At 62.4% G+C, this 18,506-nt stretch overlaps 2 protein-coding genes across 4 annotated transcripts in view; one reads left to right on the forward strand and one right to left on the reverse strand.

The window, feature by feature from the left end:
• The window catches only part of PKN1 (protein kinase N1), a 44,364-nt gene extending 29,874 nt beyond the window's left edge, over positions 1-14,490 (forward strand). For all 3 annotated transcript variants that reach the window (XM_071212764.1, XM_058290295.2, XM_058290294.2), the window contains 16 exons: positions 187-372; positions 2,406-2,515; positions 2,608-2,751; positions 6,648-6,723; positions 6,818-6,962; positions 7,058-7,160; positions 9,843-9,925; positions 10,015-10,090; positions 10,177-10,268; positions 11,341-11,517; positions 11,623-11,685; positions 11,784-11,860; positions 12,462-12,604; positions 12,855-12,962; positions 13,053-13,133; positions 14,206-14,490. In XM_071212764.1, the coding sequence (XP_071068865.1) occupies positions 187-372; positions 2,406-2,515; positions 2,608-2,751; positions 6,648-6,723; positions 6,818-6,962; positions 7,058-7,160; positions 9,843-9,925; positions 10,015-10,090; positions 10,177-10,268; positions 11,341-11,517; positions 11,623-11,685; positions 11,784-11,860; positions 12,462-12,604; positions 12,855-12,962; positions 13,053-13,133; positions 14,206-14,409 (1,868 nt within the window). In that variant the 3' untranslated portion in view covers positions 14,410-14,490. The remainder of the gene's footprint in view (positions 1-186; positions 373-2,405; positions 2,516-2,607; positions 2,752-6,647; positions 6,724-6,817; positions 6,963-7,057; positions 7,161-9,842; positions 9,926-10,014; positions 10,091-10,176; positions 10,269-11,340; positions 11,518-11,622; positions 11,686-11,783; positions 11,861-12,461; positions 12,605-12,854; positions 12,963-13,052; positions 13,134-14,205) is intronic.
• Positions 14,425-17,420, reverse strand: PTGER1 (prostaglandin E receptor 1). Its single transcript, XM_004453382.3, has 2 exons — positions 15,911-17,420; positions 14,425-15,369 (listed from the first exon to the last, which is right to left on the reverse strand). The coding sequence occupies exons 1-2, from the start codon at positions 16,850-16,852 to the stop codon at positions 15,103-15,105; spliced, it is 1,209 nt and encodes a 402-aa protein (XP_004453439.2). The 5' UTR covers positions 16,853-17,420; the 3' UTR covers positions 14,425-15,102.
• Positions 17,421-18,506: the final 1,086 nt, after the last annotated feature.

Below are 18,506 nucleotides of genomic sequence, written 5' to 3' on the forward strand. Positions count from 1 at the left end.
CCTTTCCCAGATCTCCCAGATCTCTTGTCCCGTTTTCCCCACGCCTGGGCACAGCCGTCCCGGCCTCAGATCCCAGGCCTCCCCCGGCTGGCCCTCCCCAGTGACTGCCTTGCACGCTGGTCACCTCCGGGCGCCCCCACTCCACCTGCGTCCTCCCCGCTGCTGCTGAGCCTGCCTCTCGTGCAGGGACCCTGGAAGTGCGTGTGGTGGGCTGCAGGGACCTCCCAGAGACCATCCCCTGGAACCCCTCACCTTCGGCGGGGGTCCCCGACAGCCGCGCCCCCTTCCTGAGCCGCCCAGCCCGGGGGCTCTACAGCCGAAGCGGCAGCCTCAGCGGCCGGAGCAGTCTCAAAGCGGAAAGCGAAAGCGCCGGTGAGTGGGCATCGCGGGTCCTCGAGGGGTGAGGGGGCTGGGGGTCTCGGGGTGCATCACGTTGTAACACTTTTTATTTTATTTTTTTAAGATTTTTCCTTTCTTTCTTTTCCCTTCCCCTTCCCCCGCTCCCCGTTGTCTGGTCTCTGTGTCCATTCGCTGTGTGTTCTTCTGTGTCCACTTGCATTCTTGTCAGTGGCACCGGGAATCTGTGTTTCTTTTTGTTGCGTCATCTTGTTGTGTCAGCTCTCCATGTGTGCGGCGCCAATCCTGGGCGGGCTGTGCTTTTTTCACGTGGGGCAGCTCTCCTTAAAGGGTGCACTCCTTGCACACGGGGCTCCCCTACGCAGGGGACACCCCTGTGTGGCACGGCACTCCTTGTGCGCATCAGCACCGCACGTGGGCCAACTCACCACACAGGCCAGGAGGCCCTGGATTTGAACCCTGGACCTTCCATATGGTAGGCGGATACTCTATCAGTTGAGCCAAATCCACTTCCCGGTAACACTTTCAAGAACAAATATGTAAAACAAAACAAAATAAAATTTTAAAAGAAGAAAAATTAAAAAAAATAAATGTGTACCTATGACAAAAAAAGCATGAAACAAAAAACGACAGTATAGCAGATACCTGCTTTCCTACCACCCAGATAAAAATCTAGGACACTGGCAGCTCCCTGGAAGCCCCCTGCCCCATTCCAGCCCCCTGCCCAATCCCAGCCCTCTCTTTGTCCTCAGGTAGCCATTCTTCTGACTAAGGATTATCATTTCCTTGCTTGTCTGTATAATTTTAGGAACCCCATATCCATCTCCAAACAAGAGAGTTCAATTTTCCCTGGTATGTTTGAGCTTTATATAAATGAAATCATATCAAAGAAATTTCATGATACTAGCTTCTTCAATTCAACATTATTTGGGAGACTCGTTCATGTTGTTGTCTTAGGCTATAATTTGTTCATCTAAAAAATTAGTGTGGGGAAGTGGATGTGGCTTAAGCGATTGAGCTCCTGCCTACCACATGGGAGGTCCCAGGTTCGGTTCCCTGTGCCTCCTAGAGAAGATGAGCAAGACAGTGAGCGGACAACAGGGTGATGCAACAAGAGACATGAGGAAAACATAATGAGAGACACAACAGAGCAGGGAGTGGAGCTGGCTCAAGCAGTTAAGTGTCCCCCTCCCACATGAGAGATCCTGGGTCTGGTTCCTGGTGCCTCCTAAAAAGATCAGTGTGCAACAGACAGACATAGCAAATGCCAACAACGAGGGTGTGGGGAGAAGTAAATCAATCTTTTTTTAAAAAGTTAGTGCGGGGAAGCAGATGTCGCTCAAGTGGTTGAGTACCTGCTTCCCATGTGTCAGGTCCCGGGTTCGATTTCTGGTACCTCCTTAAAAAAAAGTAGTATGGTAAAATATATATAACATAAACTTTGCTCACTTAATTGTTCTTCAGTGGCATTAATGTTGTGTAACCATCGCTACTATCTATTTCAAAACCTTTTCCATCACCCGTTAAGCAATAACTCCCTGTTCCCCTTCCGCCTGACAGCTGGTAACCTCTCATCCGCTTTCTGGCTCTGTGAATTTGCCTGTTCTGCATAGTTCATTCATTTTTATTACGGCTTAATAGTCTACTGTATTAGATTGAACCCTCCCAAATTGCCATTTCTTTAGGTCAAAGCCAGATGATCATCAGCAATTTCATAGTCCAACCTGATAAGACTACGTCACAATTAATAAATTAGTTAATAACAACGGGGTGCTTTCAATAGGATGCTGCATATAAGCATTCTGCGTGTGTCTTTTGACATGCACCTGTACACGTTTTTCTAGAGTACATTCTTATGAGTGCATTGCTGGGGTTGCCAGGTAGAATGAAGAGGAATCCCTACCTCACACCACACACCACAATCAGTGGGAGTGGGATTGGGCACAGCTGAACGTCACCGTGGAGGGGCTGGGCCAGGGGAGGACTTCTGTAGGCACTAGAGGAGAGCGCAGCATTTTCTGACCGTCCCCCCCCGGCCCCCGCTCCAGGCGAGGTCAGCACCGTGCTCAAGCTGGATAACGCGGTGGTGGGGCAGACGCCCTGGAAGCCGTGCGGCCCCAGTGCCTGGGACCAGAGCTTCACGCTGGAGCTGGAGCGGGTGAGCTGCGCGGGGACACGGCAGGGCCTGGCGGCAGCGGGGATGGGGGTGCCGGGTCTCGGGCACCCCAAGTGATGACCCTCTTCCTCGAGGCGCGGGAACTGGAGCTGGCCGTGTTCTGGCGGGACCAGCGGGGCCTGTGCGCCCTCAAATTCCTGAAGCTGGAGGATTTCCTGGACAATGAGAGACACGAAGTACAGCTGGACATGGAGCCCCAGGGCTGCCTGCTGGCCGAGGTACAGCCCCTCCCCGAAAAGAACGTGGAGCCCCAGGGCTAGCCCCTCCTCCAAAAGAACGTGGAACCCCGGGGCTAGCCCCTCCCCCAAAAGAACATGGAACCCCAGGGCTGCCTGGTGGCCCATCTACAGCCCCACCCCAAAAAGAACGTGGAGCCCCAGGGCTAGTCCCTCCCCCAAAAGAACGTGGAACCCCAGGGCTAGCCCCTCCCCCAAAAGAACGTGGAACCCCAGGGCTGCCTGGTGGCCAACGTACAGCCCCACCCCAAAAAGAACGTGGAACCCCAGAGCTGCTGGTGGCCAGAGGTACAGCCCGTCCCCAAAAAGAACGTGGAACCCCGGGCTAGCCCCTCCCCAGAAAGAACGTGGAGCCCCATGGCTAGCCCCTCCCCAAAAAGAACGTGGAGCCCCAGGGCTGCTGGTGGCCAGAGATACCGCCCCAGCCATCCCGAGAGTGGGGTTCCTGCCTCCCTCATCCCCGGTTTCCTGGACGAGGCTTTTTTTTTAATTTGGACGAGGCTTTTTGGTGTGCCTCTAAACCTTGCTAGAAAAGTGCTGCTCATCAGCTGTATCCATGGCACAGTTAAGCTGCGATTCCTTTTGTTCCGAGGCAGGGTGATTTTTTTTTTTCATCTTTTTTTTTCATCTATTATCTTTTTTTTAAAAGACACATAGATCACACAAAATGTTACAGTCAAACATACGAGAGGGTCCCATCTCCCCCTCTCCCCACACCACCCCCCGCTCCCATGTCGCCGTCCTCTTTCATTCCTGTGGTTCGTTTGTTGCATTGAGGGCGTTGTGGAGCGCTGCTGCACGGTTTTTAAAAATCACACAGTCGCCCGCAACTGGAAAAGGCAAACCAAGCTGAGCCGGGTGTCCCGCCCGAGCGAGCCGCAGCTTAGCGGAGAGGGCCTCCCCCTGCGGCGTCGGGGTGCAGCTCTCCCTCGGGGTTTGCACCCCACACTGGGCCTCCAGGGCTGGAGAGTTCCCCGGGGGGCCTGCCATGCGCACCGCATGTGTCCAGCAGCGACCTTGACTTTCACCTTCCAGGCGCCCCCCACACTGTCCCCACAGCCGCGAGAACGGAAAGTGCCTCCAGGCATTGCCACGGTCCCCCCGATCGCGGGCCTCGCTCTAAGCACCTTTCCTCGCCGCCCCCTTCCTCGCCGCCCCCTCGTAGCACCAGACAGGGCCAGTCCGAAATGTCTTACAGCCATCCCCTCGCCAATTCTCACAGCAGCCCGGGCAACCCGGGACAAAGAAGGAAACCGAGGCCACAGAGGAGGAAACTCACTGGCCCTCTCTCTTTTTTTTTTCCCCTACTGGAATGCAAAATCTTGCTTTTATTATTTAAAATGAAAGTGAACTCAGTTTTATCAAACATGTCAAACATGTATTACAAATAGAACATAAATAAGTGATTTTAGTTTTGGTATTGATAATTTAACACCAATACATGAAAAGATTTCTAAGTTTGTTACCCATAGGTGATGATTTTGAGCTGCTCGCTTAATACCCAAATAAGCTAGTTCTGTGTTGAAACTAGCCACCTTTGCAATTAGAATTTTTAAAAAGCACCTTGAGTTATTTTCAAAAAATTTTTTTTTCTAATTGGATTTTATTTTACCTAAGTTTATGATTATACACTGAAGGGTAATAACTACTTTATGATCAGACCTTCTTTACAGATACTAATACTTTGGAAAAATCTTTAAACTATTTTTTTTTTAACTTATTTACAATTTTATTCTTTAATTAGCAACTGTGAAAACAGAATATTCACAGCAGGATTCACAGAAGCAGTGTCAGAAGGCCCAAAATGGTTGCTTTTCCCCTATTTTGTCAGGCTGGAACCGAGTTTAAACCAGATGAGACCCACCCCACAACCCACTCTACTTCCTGGTCTCAGCCACTTTGGCTGAAAATTGGCTTCCCTGCATTGGCGGGCCTCGTTGGAGGGCCCTCGCGTCTTTCTCAAGGCAGACGCACTCCCTGTTCCTGCACGGTGGTTCCACTCGGACCGGCCCTCTCTTTTAGCCAAAATCCTCCTTCGCGGCTCTTTAAATCTGCCCCTCGTGTACACACGTGCCCCGCTTTGCGTGTACGTACCTTCCCACGTCCCTGCCTCCATGCAGAAGTTCTTACATGATCTGATCCTCGGAGGCCCTGAAAAGAAAGGAGCAGAGACAAGGGCCAGCCTCAGATGACGGGGCGGTGAGCTCGGGCTAACACGAGGAAGACTTTCCCAAACCGAGCAGTGGTGGCAGAGAGTGGCCCCGGGGGGCAAATTCTGACGCAGTCCTGATCACCCACCTGCAAGGTTTCCTTCCAGCCTTCTGTTTTATTCTCCTGCCTCTACAAAAGCGCCATCCGATAGAACGTTCTGCCCTTTCATGTTGGGTGAGCCTACAGCGCTTGAGTTCTGCTGTAGAGGGGGAAAGGTTCCCTGTCCGCGTCGGCTGCTGTGGTCGCCGCAAGCCTCTTGGCTGTGGCAAGGACTGGGGCCCTGAAGCTTCAACTTGCCCTCATGTTACGTAAATTTAAGTCGCCCCGAGTGGGTGTGGCTCGAGCAGTTGAGCGCCTGCCTCCCACACGGGGGGCCCCAGGTTCGGTTCCCGGTGCCTTCTAAAAACAAAACAACAAGCAAAATGAAAATGAAAACAACAACAAAACTAACTCGGGAGCCAGAATGGCTCAGTGGTTGAGCACCAGCTTCCCACTTGAAGCCCCATCTCATACCCACAGTCCTGTTTCTCGTTCCAGGGCCCCCACGGGACCCCACGGCCCCACCTTACCACCAGGGGAGGTGGCTCTCCATGACCCCGTCCCTCTCCCACTACGTCAAAAAAAAATTTTAAGTCGCCACATGTGGCCAGTGGCGACCGCCTCAGACCCTGCAGTTCTGTACCTCTCATCTCTTCTAGAAGGTGCTTTTGAGTTGTGTATTAGTCAGCCAAAGGGGTGCTGATGCAAAACACCAGAAATGGGTTGGTTTTTATAAAGGGTGTTTATTTGGGGTAGGAGCTTACAGATATGAGGCCATAAAGCATGAGTTACTTCCCTCCCCAAAGTCTATTTGGAGCAAGATGGCTGCCGACGGCTGCAAGGGTTCAGGCTTCCTGGGTTCTTCCCTTCTAGGGTCTTACTTCTTTCTAGGTTCAGGGTTCCTCTCTTCCCAGGGCTTGCTTCTCTCTGGGTTCAGCCTTCCTCTCTTCCTGGGGCTCCAGCTTAAGGCTTCAGCATCCAACTCCAGCATCAAAACTCCAACATCAAAAACCCCCAACTCTGTCCTTTGCCATGTCTTTTATCCACGGTGTCCACCCACCAAGGGGCGGATACTCCACGCCCTGTGGACACACACACAAGGTTTCCTTGTGTAAACCTCTGACTCCAATCTACTCTCATGTGCCCAGAGGAAAAGACCAGTCCACAAACCTAACCCAATATTTCTTTTTGGAATTCATCAGTAACCTCCAACTGCTCCAAGCTGGGAGGGTTCGACTAGATGGGTGGCTTCCAGATGTGGGTGCCACCAGCCTCCCCTGCGAGGCTTGCGCCAGCCAGGGGCTGGCCTGGTTCGCTGGGTAGAGGCGGGGCCCGAGAATCTGCATCTCCCACCCGTTCCCAGCCGCTGCGAGTCGGGGTCCTTACCTAGAGATTTTGCTGGATTTGGACCTAAACCTGGCCACACCAGACCCCCTCCCCGCCCCCTAGAGGAGGGGCCCGGTCGCTTGCCTCTTGCCTTTCCAGGAGGGCGCCCACCGAGCCACGCATGGGTTTGCTGACTCCTTCCTAATGTCCCCCCGGCGCTCTAGGGTCACCTGAACCCCCAACACGACGCCGAGCCGCCCGGGGGGCCGGCGAGGGGTCCTCACTCGCCCTTCCCTCCCCAGGTCACCTTCCGGAACCCCGTCATTGAAAGGATCCCCCGACTCCGGCGGCAGAAGAAGATCTTCTCCAAGCAGCAGGGTGAGGGCGCCGGGCCAGGACGGGGGGTGGGGGGGAGCGCGGGGCCAGGGGTCCCCGGAGGGTGACGCCCGCCCCCGGCCCCCCGCCCCCCCAGGGAAGGCGTTCCAGCGCGCCCGGCAGATGAACATCGACGTGGCCACGTGGGTGCGACTGCTCCGAAGGCTCCTCCCCGCCGCCGCCGCCGCCGCCAGCGCCTTCAGCCCCGGGGCGTCCCCGGGCCCCGAGACCCGGCCCGCGGGGTAAGGGGGGGGGGGCCTTCCCGGGGTCCCCGGCCGCCCCCTGCCGCTGGCCGGGGCCCCGCGTCTCAGGCGCGCGCCCTCTTCCCTTCCCGCAGCGGTGGCGGCGACATCTCGGTGGAGAAGCTGCACCTGGGCGCCGACTCCGACGGCTCGCCCCCGAAGAGCCCCGCGCTCCCCCCGTCCAGCCCCTCGAGCCTGGTGAGCGGCCCCCTCCTCCTCCCCTGCGTCCTGCTCAGCGTCGCGTCTCCTTCCTGACCCAAGGCCCAGAGACCACCCGCCACTGCCTCGGGGTCACACAGCACGGCTCTGGTGGAACCTGGGCCCAACGCCCCAGCCCTCGGCCCTGGCTAGAAACGGGAGCTCAGGAGCCAGGCTGCCGGGGCTCCGGTTCCTGCCCTGCCACCCCCTGGCTGCGTGACCAGCGTCCAGCAGCACTGCGCATGAGGGTCTCGCCCGAACAACCGGGCAGACTTATTTATTTGTTTTAAGATTTATTTTTTATTTATCTCTCCCCTTCCTTACCCCCGCCATTGTCTGCTCTCTGCGACCATTTGCTGTGTGCTCTTCTGTGTCCACTTGCATTATCCAGTGGCACCGGGAATCTGTGTTTCTTTTTGTTGCATCATCTCGTTGTGTCAGCTCTCCGTGTGTGCGGCGCCATTCCTGGGCAGGCTGCACTTTTTTCACGCTGGGCGGCTCTCCTTACGGGGCGCACTCCTTGCGCATGGGGCTCCCCTACGCGGGGGACACCCCTGCGTGGCAGGGCACTCCTTGCGCGCATCAGCACTGTGCATGGGCCAGCTCCACACGGGTCAAGGAGGCCTGGGGTTTGAACCCTGGACCTCCCATGTGGTAGGCAGATGCTCTATCCATTGAGCCACATCCGCTTCCCAACGAGCAGGTTTAAAACTCACGTCAATGATGAAGGCCAAGGAGTGATTACCTCTGGGAGGCACCAGGGGGCCAGAAATGGTCTCCGTCGTTCTCTAGGTCACATCAGCAAACTTTGTCTGGAAAGGACCGGGGTGTCATTATTTTCGACTTTGCCAGCCAGTCGGTTCATGTCACAGTGTGTCCCCAAAGCAGCCGCAGGCCACAGGGGCTTGGCTGGGTTCCAGCAGAACCTCACTGCTGGACACCTGAAGTTCAGCTTTCCTGTCCTTTTCACCTGCCAGGCAATGTCTTTTCCCTTGGGGTTTTTTTTCCCCAAACATTTAAAAGTGGAAAACCCATTCTTAGCCCCCAGGCCACCCAAAAGCAAGCACACGAGGGTCACAGAGGTAGACATAGATGTGAGCTTGCCCCCTTGCACACCTCACTGCCTGGATTTTATGCCTCATTAAAACAAAAAACAGAAATGATAGTAATATGTGCCTCCTGGGATTAAATGCAACGAAATGCCCGTGAGGTGGGCCAAAAACCAAAACGCTCATAAAACCTAATGCTGGGGAAGATGTGGGCAAATGGGCGCTGTGTGGGAGGCCTGTGGATTGAAGCATTCGCTCAAGATAGGTCAGGTCAGGGTTGACCCAGCAGTTCCTCTCCTGGACATTTGCGCACGTAGATGCGCGTTCTGGACGTTTGCTGCAGCGGTGTGGCATGGCCTGAAGAGTGGAAGCGATTGCAGGAGGGGCTAGTGCTAAGTAAATTACAAGACGGAAGTGTGCATTGCTGTTAAAAATGAGGCAGGGGGAAGTGGACTTGGCCCAGTGGTTAGGGCGTCCGCCTACCACATGGGAGGTCCAGGGTTCAAACCCCAGGCCTCCTGACCCGTGTGGAGCTGGCCCATGCACAGTGCTGATGCACGCAAGGAGTGCCCTGCCACGCAGGGGTGTCCCCCGCGTAGGGGAGCCCCACGCGCAAGGAGTGCACCCCATAAGGAGAGCCTCCCAGCGCAAAAGAAAGTGCAGCCTGCCCAAGAATTGTGCCACACACAGAGAGCTGACACAGCAAGATGATGCAACAAAAAGAAACACAGATTCCCGGTGCCGCTGATAAGGATAGAAGCGGTCACAAAAGAACATGCAGCGAATGGACACAGAGAGCAGACAGTGGGGGTGGGGGGAAGGGGAGAGAAATAAATAAAAAATAAATCTTAAAAAACAAAAAAAAACAAGGCAGGTCCCCACGTGCTAGGGTAGAGAGATTTCCAAGACGAGCTGCGAAGTGGGAATCACAAGGTTAGAGTATCGTCAACCACGGGTGGAAGAAATGGAGCCTCTCCGGGCGTTGTTGCTTGCGTGACTACAGAACGTAGCTAGAAGGGGAGGTGTGAAATCTCCAGCGGCGCCGGGGAGGGCAATTGGGGCAGGCGGGTGACGTGTCCCGCCGTACACCAGTTTGCACAAATTGAATTGTAGAACCGTGGCTCTAGTACCCCTCGGGACAGAGAGAAACCAAGAGGTCACGTGAATTCTTTTCAAAACTGTACACGCACGTGGTATAAAGAATCAAGCAGTTTTACATTGCGTCGTGTCGATGAATGAAATAAGGGGTTTTTGGACGATCAATTATTTCTAGAACGTGGGAATACTTAGAAAGTGGGGGAAGGTGAGGCGGGGACGGGGCTGGGGGCGTGCCGGGCATTGTGTTGTGGAATAAGTCCGCTGACCGACTGGGGAGGTGCGGGAGGCAGCTGGCAGGTGTCTGGGCAAGAGTTCCAGGCGGAATGGCCTGTGCAAAGGCCCTGGGGCGGAGCCGGGCCTGGCGTTCAAGGGACAACGAGGGGAACAGTGCAGCTGGAAGGCAGTGGGTGGGGGGAGCAGGGGGAGAGGTGGGGAGGCCAGGTGCCAGGGCAGTCCGGGCCGGGCCTCGGGAGGTCCCTGCGGCTCGGGGACCCCCTCCCCCTCCCTGCCCCCCGACCGCCTTTCCTTTCTGCAGAGCTCCCCAACCCGGGAAACCGCTGCCGGCGCGCCCGAGCCGTCTTCAGAGGCCCCAGAGACCCCAGGCCCCGCCCTGTGCAGGTGCCGCCCCCTCCCCCAGCCCGCACCCCCAGCCCCCCGCCTGCTGCCCTCCCCGCCCCCCCGTCCCCACCAGGGTCCTCTCTCCACAGCCCTCTGAGGCAGTCACCGCTGACCCTCGAGGACTTCAAGTTCCTGGCGGTGCTGGGCCGGGGTCACTTTGGGAAGGTGAGGTGGGGCATCGGGGGTGGGGGGGAGCCCCCGGGGCTCCCTGGCTGGCCGCTGAGACACCCCTCTGCCCGCCGCGGCTGCAGGTGCTGCTCTCCGAATTCCGGCCCAGCGGGGAGCTGTTCGCCATCAAGGCTTTGAAGAAAGGGGACATCGTGGCCCGCGACGAGGTGGAGAGGTAGGGGCCCCGCTCAGGCCCTCTGGGACCTCGGTCTTCTCTTCTGGGCATTTCAAGCAGGCTAGCCCCCTCCTTGGAGATGCCACGGGAGTGACTCAACACCAGTCACCTCTACGCCTCCAGCTAGTATTAAAAATTACGACAGCTCTTATAAAGCACCCACTATGTACGCTATTTTCCGTAACTTGTATATTCCCCGTGCCCCGTAAGCTAAATACTGCCGTTCTCCTCTATCCCGCGGATAGCACAGAGGCGCTGAGCAATTTGCCCAAGGAAACAGCAGGGCCTGGGCTATCTGTGCTTTGGAGTCAGGGGCCCCGGGTTCAAATCCCACCAATGCCAACAACATTGCTTGGAGATCCTGGGAAGTCACTTTACCTCTGAGCTTCAGCTTCCCGATCTGTAAAAAAGGGGGTTAACTACGCTTTCTTTGAAAGACTGTCCGGTCGCGCAAATGTCAGGCCACCCCTAAAGAACGGGCCCCGTCAGCACTGGGGAGAGGCACTGCGATTATACCCAGGCCTCCCGGCATCCTTTTATGAATCAGGAACCCAGCTCAGACGGGCTTAAACAAATAGAGGAGTTTATTGGTCTGGACTGCAGAGGCCCAGGGGCAGGCCGCCTTCAGGCACGGATGTACCCAGGCGCTCAGGCAGAGGTGTCCCTCTTTCCCGCTGTGTCGGCTTTGCTTGCAGTCCCCTCGTGGGGCCTGCCCCCCTCACCCCAGCAGCTTTAGGCCCATCCCTTTTCGCCCTTCTTCCTGAACAATTCCAGCACAAGTCCTGGGATGGAGCCCTGTTGGCTTGGCTGGCCCATGCCGCAGCCAGTCCTCGGCTAGAGGCGCCCCGCTGGGTCTGGACTTCCAGGCCACTCTCGGCGGTTCCCCAAAGGGAAGTTGGGGGGGGGGCTGTTAGCAGGAGGAGGGGTGGATTCTGGGTGCCCCTTCCCCAGAGGAGGCGGCGGAGACTGACAGAGACAGCCAGGGCGAGGCTGGACAAGCAGCCGTTGCTCCTGGGGGTCAGCGCCCCGGGGCCGCCGTGACCCCCGCCCCCCGCCCCCCTGCCGCCTCCAGCCTCATGTGCGAGAAGCGGATCCTGGCGGCGGTGACCAGCGCCGGCCACCCCTTCCTGGTCAACCTGTTCGGCTGTTTCCAGACGCCGGAGCACGTGTGCTTCGTCATGGAGTACTCGGCCGGCGGCGACCTCATGCTGCACATCCACAGCGACGTCTTCTCGGAGCCGCGCGCAGTGTGAGCCCCGCCGCCGCCCGCGCGCCCCTTCCTGGACCCAGAGGGCCTGGGGGAGGGAGCTGGGGGGGGGGACCCCGGAGCCCTCACCCCGGCCTCTCTCCGCAGCTTCTATTCGGCTTGCGTGGTGCTGGGCCTGCAGTTTCTGCACGAACACAAGATTGTCTACAGGTGCGTGCGCACGCGCGTGGGCAGGTCCTCGCGGGACACCCTCTGGCTTCGCCCAGGGCCCAGACCTCCGTTCCCCCCCCCCCCACCCCCTCCCACAGGGACCTGAAATTGGACAATTTACTCCTGGACACTGAGGGCTACGTCAAGATCGCAGACTTCGGCCTCTGCAAGGAGGGTGAGGGGGTGGCAGGATTTTTTTTTTTTTAAGATTTATTTATTTATTTCTCTCCCCTTCCCCCTCCCACCCCGATTGTCTGTTCTCTGTGTCTATTTGCTGCGTCTTCTTTGTCCGCTTCTGTTGTTGTCAGAGGTATGGGGAATCTGTGTTTCTTCTCGTTGCGTCATCTTGTTGTGTCAGCTCTCCATGTGGGCGGCACCATTCCTGGGCAGGCTGCACTTTCTTTCGTGCTGGGCGGCTCTCCTTACGGGGCGCACTCCTTGCGCGTGGGGCTCCCCTACGCGGGGGACACCCCTGCGGGGCAGGGCACTCCTTGTGCACATCAGCACTGCGCATGGGCCAGCTCCACACGGGTCAAGGAGGCCCGGGGTTTGAACCGCGGACCTCCCATGTGGTAGACGGACGCCCTAACCACTGGGCCAAGTCCGCTTCCTGGGGTGGCAGGATTGGGGGGTGGGGGTGGCGCCAGACTGTGGGGCCCCACAGGGGCTGGGGGATTAGCCAGGGCTGGGAGGGACCCCTCCCCCCCTGGGCGCCTGGAGCCCCGGGCTAGAGGCGAGCCCCTCCCCCGTGTCCTCCCCGGCCCTGCCGTCCCCAGGGATGGGCTACGGGGACCGGACCAGCACGTTCTGCGGGACCCCCGAGTTCCTGGCGCCCGAGGTGCTGACGGACACGTCGTACACGCGTGCCGTGGACTGGTGGGGGCTGGGCGTGCTGCTCTACGAGATGCTGGTGGGGGAGGTGAGGCCCCGGCCGGCCCCCACCCCTCCACCCCCGCACGACCCCCGGGCGGGTAAGGGGGGACACCAGCCTGCACCGCGGGCGGCGCCCCTGCTCGCCGGACTCCGCCCGGCCGTCTAGAATGGGGGTACCTGCCCTTCCATGGGACCCGGCGCCCACTCAGAGTGCCCCGGGGGCCCGGGCTGAGTGGGGGGCTGGGCCTAGCAGGACCCGAGGAGGGGGCCTGCCTCACCCCGCCCCCTGTCCCCAGTCCCCGTTCCCGGGGGACGACGAGGAGGAGGTCTTCGACAGCATCGTCAACGACGAGGTGCGGTACCCCCGCTTCCTGTCGGCCGAAGCCATCGGCATCATGCGCCGGGTGAGGAGCCCGGGGCCAGCTGGGGGGGGGCCTGAGGCGGGGGAAGGGGGGCCGGGAAGGGGACGGGCGTGACGCTGCTCCCTCCCCCAGCTGCTGCGGCGCAATCCCGAGCGGAGGTTGGGGTCCGCCGAGAGGGACGCGGAGGACGTGAAAAAGCAGCCCTTCTTCAGGGTGAGGCTCTCCCAGGGCCCTGGTCACCCCCAAAGGCCATAACCCCCCCAGACCTGTCACCTCCAAGGGCCATAACCCCCCAGACCTGTCACCTCCAAGGGCCATAACCCCCCAGACCTGTCACCTCCAAGGGCCATAACCCCCCAGACCTGTCATCCCCCAAAGGCCATAACCCCCCCCAGACCTGTCACCCCCAAGGGCCATAACCCCCCCAGACCTGTCACCTCCAAGGGCCATAACCCCCCCAGACCTGTCACCTCCAAGGGCCATAACCCCCCAGACCTGTCATCCCCAAGGGCCATAACCCCCCCAGACCTGGTCCCCCCCAAGGGCCATTACCCCCCCAGACCTGGTCACCCCCAAGGGCCATAACCCCCCCAGACCTGTCACCTCCAAGGGCAATAACCCCCCCAGACCTGGTCCCCCCCTCCAAGGGCCATAACCCCCCCAGACCTGTCACCTCCAAGAGCCATAACCCCCCAGACCTGTCACCTCCAAGGGCCATAACCCCCCCAGACCTGTCACCTCCAAGGGCCATAACCCCCCAGACCTCGTCCCCCCCTCCAAGGGCCATTATCCCCCCCAGACCTGGTCCCCCCCTCCAAGGGCCATTACCCCCCCCAGACCTGGTCCCCCCCTCCAAGGGTCATTACCCCCCCCAGACCTGGTCACCTCCAAGGGCCATTATCCACCCCCCCAGACCCAGTCACCCCCAAGGGCCATAACCCCCCCCAGACCCAGTCACCCCCCTCCAAGGGCCATTACCCCCCCAGACCTGGTCCCCCCCTCCAAGGGCCATTACTCCCCCCACAGACCTGGTCACCCCCTCCAAGGGCCATTACCCCCCCACACTTCCCTCCCACACCCACACCTCCAGGCTGGCCTGGCGGGAGCACTGCCCAGTGCATGAGCTCAGGATCCCCCCCCCCACCCTCGGGGACCCCCTACCCCTCGCCGTGACGTGCCCTGGGCGCGCCCCCCGCCCTTCTCCTCGTCTCGGTGCCTGTCGGGGCGTGAAGCCGACGCCCACAGACCCCCACCCCCGCACGGGGCCCCCGCGCTCTCCCCGCAGACCCTGGGCTGGGACGCCCTGCTGGCCCGGCGCCTGCCGCCGCCCTTCGTGCCCACGCTGTCGGGCCGCACCGACATCAGCAACTTCGACGAGGAGTTCACGGGCGAGGCGCCCACGCTGAGCCCCCCGCGGGACGCGCGGCCCCTCACGGCCGCGGAGCAGGCGGCCTTCCGGGACTTCGACTTCGTGGCCCGGGGCTGGTAGCCCCCCCCCCGCCCCCCTTCCCCCCCCTCCAGCTCTTAGTAGTTTTTATAAAAGGCCTCTGGGGTTGGCCCCGTCCACGCATCCTCGTCTCTTCTTGTGCGCAGTCATGGGGGGGGAGCAGTGCGTGGAGATGGGGGGACATGGGGGGACTTGGGGGGAGGGGGGACGGGTCCGACGGGTGGGTGGGGGCGTAAGGAGCGAGGGGGAGGCGCCTGGACTTCGAAGGGGGCAGCAAACGAACAGGGCCGAGGGCGGGGCGCCAAGGTGGAGGGCAGGGGCGGGCCGCGGAGGGAGGGGGCTTGGAGACGTGCAGGGGACTTCGAGGGTTCGAGGCTGTGCCATCCCGCGACCCGGGGGTAGTGCGCCGGGCGGTGTTGGGGGAGCTCAGGGCAGTGATGAGAACAACGGTGGCGGGGGACGGTCCCGCGCTCCCCCCCCCACCCCGCAGCTCTGCACCGCGAGGAGTCCCCAGCCCCAGGGCGGCGGTGCGCGCATGCTCTTGCGGCTCGGGCTCCGCGCCCCCACGTGGTCGGCTCCGGAACTGCACCCGGCCCGGCCGGGGCCTCTCTGCCGCCCCCGCGAGGCCACACCGGGCGCGGCAGCCCCGACGGGGCGCACGTCCGCAAAATGGCTTTGTACCCCAAAGGCTCCGCGCCGCGGTCCGGGGCGTCCGGCTTGGCCCCTGGACGACGCCTAGAAGTGGCCGAGGCCACTGTGCCGGGAGCTGCGCAACGAGCTGGCCTCCCAGGCGCTCCGCGTCAGGCCCAGCCCAGCGGGGCCGCCCTTGGCGCCGGCCCTCAGGGCCAGGAAACGCAGCAGCTGGCGCAGCACGGCCTGGCGCAGCAGGATGTACACCCAGGGGTCCAGGATCTGGTTCCAGGAGGCGAGGCGCACGGCCAGAAAGAGGGGCCGCTGCAGCGAACTGGAGCCCCAGCCCCCGATAGCCAGCACCACCAACACCTGCGGAGAGACAGGTGTGAGGGCCAGGCCGGGAGGGAGGGCTGTGGGAAAGGATGGCGGGGGGGGGCTGTTGTTGGGAGAAGCCAGTTGTGAAAGTGCAGCAAACCGGGAGGGGAGAGCGCGTGGCTGGAGGGGTGCGCAGTGAGGGGAGAGTGAGAACGGCAGAGAGAGGTAAGAGGGTCTCCGTGGGCAGCTGCTATGGAGAGGAGCGGAGGAGCGTGGGAGTGGGGCTGAGCTGAGTCCGGGGGTGAGGTGGGGCAGCTGGAGTGGTGGGAACGATCCCAGTCATCTGGGCAAGAAGGAAGGTGGGCCGTGTCTGGAGGAAGTGGCTGGAGGGTCAGCCGGGGTGCGCTCCGAGGACCCCAGGGAGGAGGTGGCGAGGGGGGATGGGACGCCAGAGGGCGAAGGCGAAGGGGTGGGGGCTCCCCTGCAGGAGGGTGCTGAGCCGTGGCGCGTGCAGGGGTCCCAGCAAAGAGGAGGGCGCGCGGTGCACGTCGAGGGTGCGGGGGGTCTGGGGCCGCTCGCCCGTCCCGCCCCTCACCAGCAGCGGACTCCAGCAGACACACGACACGGCCGAGATGCCCACGAGCTGGCCCACCATCTCCACGTCGTGCGAGCGGGCCCCGCGCGCCGAGCCGCCCGGGGAGGCGCCGGGGGCGGCGGCCGAGGCCAGGGACGAGGCGGACGAGGCGGAGGCGGAGCGCGCGCCCCAGCGGCGGCGGCCCCGCTGGCTGCCCGGGCCGGCGGGCGGCGGGCGGCGGCCGCGGCGGCGCCAGCGGGCGCGCAGCAGGGCCAGGCCGCTCAGCGTGTTGCACACGAGCGCGGCGAGCAGCGCGGCCAGGCCGAGGCCGGCGAAGAGGCCGGCGAGCAGCGCCTGGCGCCAGCCGCCCGCCGGGCCCAGGTCGATGAAGCACCAGGTGCCCGGGTACTGCCGCTCGTAGCGGCCCACGCGCGCCAGCGGCAGCAGCGCCACGGCCAAGGCCACGGCGGCCAGCGCGGCCAGCGCCAGGCGCGCGCGGGCCGCCGAGACGCGCGCGGCGTGCAGCAGCGGCCGCGTGACCCCCACGCAGCGCTCCACGGCCATCCCGCAGCCCAGCAGCAGCGGGCACAGCCCGAAGAAGACCATGCAGCCGCCCAGGAAGTGGCAGGCGCCGCCGGCCGGGGCGCGGCCCGCCGCGTACAGGCGCAGCACCAGCGCGCCCGGGATCACGTGGCCCGCCAGGTCGGTGGCCAGGAGGCTGGCGGCGAAGAGCAGGAAGGTGGCGGCCGAGCGGCGGCGCCGCAGGCGGCCCGCGGCCTGCGCCAGCAGCGCCAGCGCCAGCACGTTGGACGCGGCGCCCAGGGTCATGGAGAAGATGGGCAGCGCCGGCGACGCGCCCTGGCCGCTCGACGGGGGCCCCGCCGACGCGTTGGCGGCCCCGGGCGCCGCGCACGTGGTCGCCTCGCCGGCCAGGCCCAGGTCGAGGAGCCCGCGGGGGCTCATGGCAGGTGCCCGGGAGGCTGGCAGGGGAGAGGAGGGCGCGGTGAGGCTGGCCGGGGCGCACGAGGCCGGGCTCGCGCCCCTGGAGGATCGGCGTCCTGCCCGCCCCCCCTCCTCTGCGTCTCACCACCCATCTCTTCCTCCAGGGCTCGCTCCCCACCCCCCAGGCAAGCCTCGGGCTGTTGAGCCCATCTCATACCCATTCCTCATTCCAGGGCCCTACGGTAGTCCCTGGCCCCCACCTCTGCCACCAGGGGCAGGTGGCTCTGTTCCTCTACCCCAGGTCCCTTGTCTATCCCCACAGCCTTCTGTCTGTCCCCATGGCACCTGCCGAATCCCGCAGTCCCTGTCTGAAACCACGGCCCCGTCTTTGTCCCCGACGCCCTGTCCTATCCTCCCCGACACCCCCTGCTCTCATGACCCCATCCCTGTCCCCCCTGACCCTGTCCTGTCTTCACAATCCCGTCTGTCCCTAGCGCTGTGCCCACAACCCCATCTCTGTTCTCACTACCCCGTCCTGCCCTTCCACGACCCCCTCTGTGCCCCCCACGCCCCTGCCCTGTCCCCGGCGGCCCCATCCCTGTCCCCCAGAGTCATATTTGTCCCCCACCACCCCCCCCTTCTGTCCCCACGACCCCGTCTTTGTCCCCCACGGCTCTCCATCCTGTCGTCCAGGACCCCAGCCCGCCCCCCACGACCCCCAGCCTGTCCCCCACTGCCCCGTGCAGCCCCCACGGCCCCCTCTGAGCGCTCCCCCAGCCGGGCCCGGCCCCTGACCACTGCTGCCCCCCCGGGAGCCCTGGCCCCGCACGCCCCACTCCCACCCTTCCCGGAGATCCCCGGCTGTGCAGGGCCCGTTCCCTGGTGCGGGGGCTGAGAGGGGAGAGCCGCCCGCTGGGCAGGTGGGAAGGGAGGAGGGACCTAGAGCGGCAGGCAGGGTGGAGAGCCCGGGGAACCCAGGCTCTGGCAGGACAGCAACGGCCCGTCCTTGCGGCCAGCCCCCTGCTGGAGCCCCTCGCCCCACCCCGGCCTGCTTACCGGGCGCTGCCTGGCTCCCTGGGTCCCCATCGCCTGCCGCCCGGCCCTGCCGCCCGCTGCGCCCTGGCTCTCCGGCAGGCCGCTCCCCCGCCCTCCTCCAGGGGCGGCTCCCCGGCTCCTCCCGCCCGCCCCCGCCAGCCTCCAGGGGCCACTCCAACCCGCCCCTCGGGCAACGGGGGTGGCAGGAGCCCCCCAAGTCTTCCCATTCCTGGCAATGGGTGGGGGCCACTGGGGGACCCCGGCTCCCCTCCCCCGTTGCAGGGAGTTGGCCCCTGGGCACCTCCCCTGACCCCCTTCCCCCCCACACCCACAGTGGGGCGGGAGCAGCCCCCTTCCCCCCCTCCCCGGCGCAGGCTTCTCGCCTGCCTCATTAATAAAGCGGATAAAATCTAAACACTGGAAAATGTGAGCGGCGCCCCGGGGCTGTCGGGGGCGGCGGCAGGGGTGCTGCTGCCCCCACCCTCCCTCGGACCCGCGGCCTTGGGGGGCTCACCCTGCACATGGACGGCAGCGCCCCTTGCCCGGCTGGAGCGGGCGTGGAGGTTGAGGTGGGTGGGCAGTGCCTGGGGGGGTTGGGGGGACCTGCTGGGGTCAGGCCGGGCCTGGCCGGGGGATCCGC

This window comes from Dasypus novemcinctus, chromosome 30 (genome assembly GCF_030445035.2).
Source record: "Dasypus novemcinctus isolate mDasNov1 chromosome 30, mDasNov1.1.hap2, whole genome shotgun sequence".
Lineage (NCBI taxonomy): Eukaryota > Metazoa > Chordata > Mammalia > Cingulata > Dasypodidae > Dasypus > Dasypus novemcinctus.

Coding starts and splice junctions, on each gene's coding strand:
- PTGER1 (XM_004453382.3), bottom strand. CDS start 16,852: ATGAGCCCCCGCGGGCTCCTCGACCTGGGCCTGGCCGGCGAGGCGACC. Junction 15,370..15,910: donor TCTGCTGGAGTCCGCTGCTG/GTGAGGGGCGGG, acceptor GTCTCTCCGCAG/GTGTTGGTGGTGCTGGCTAT.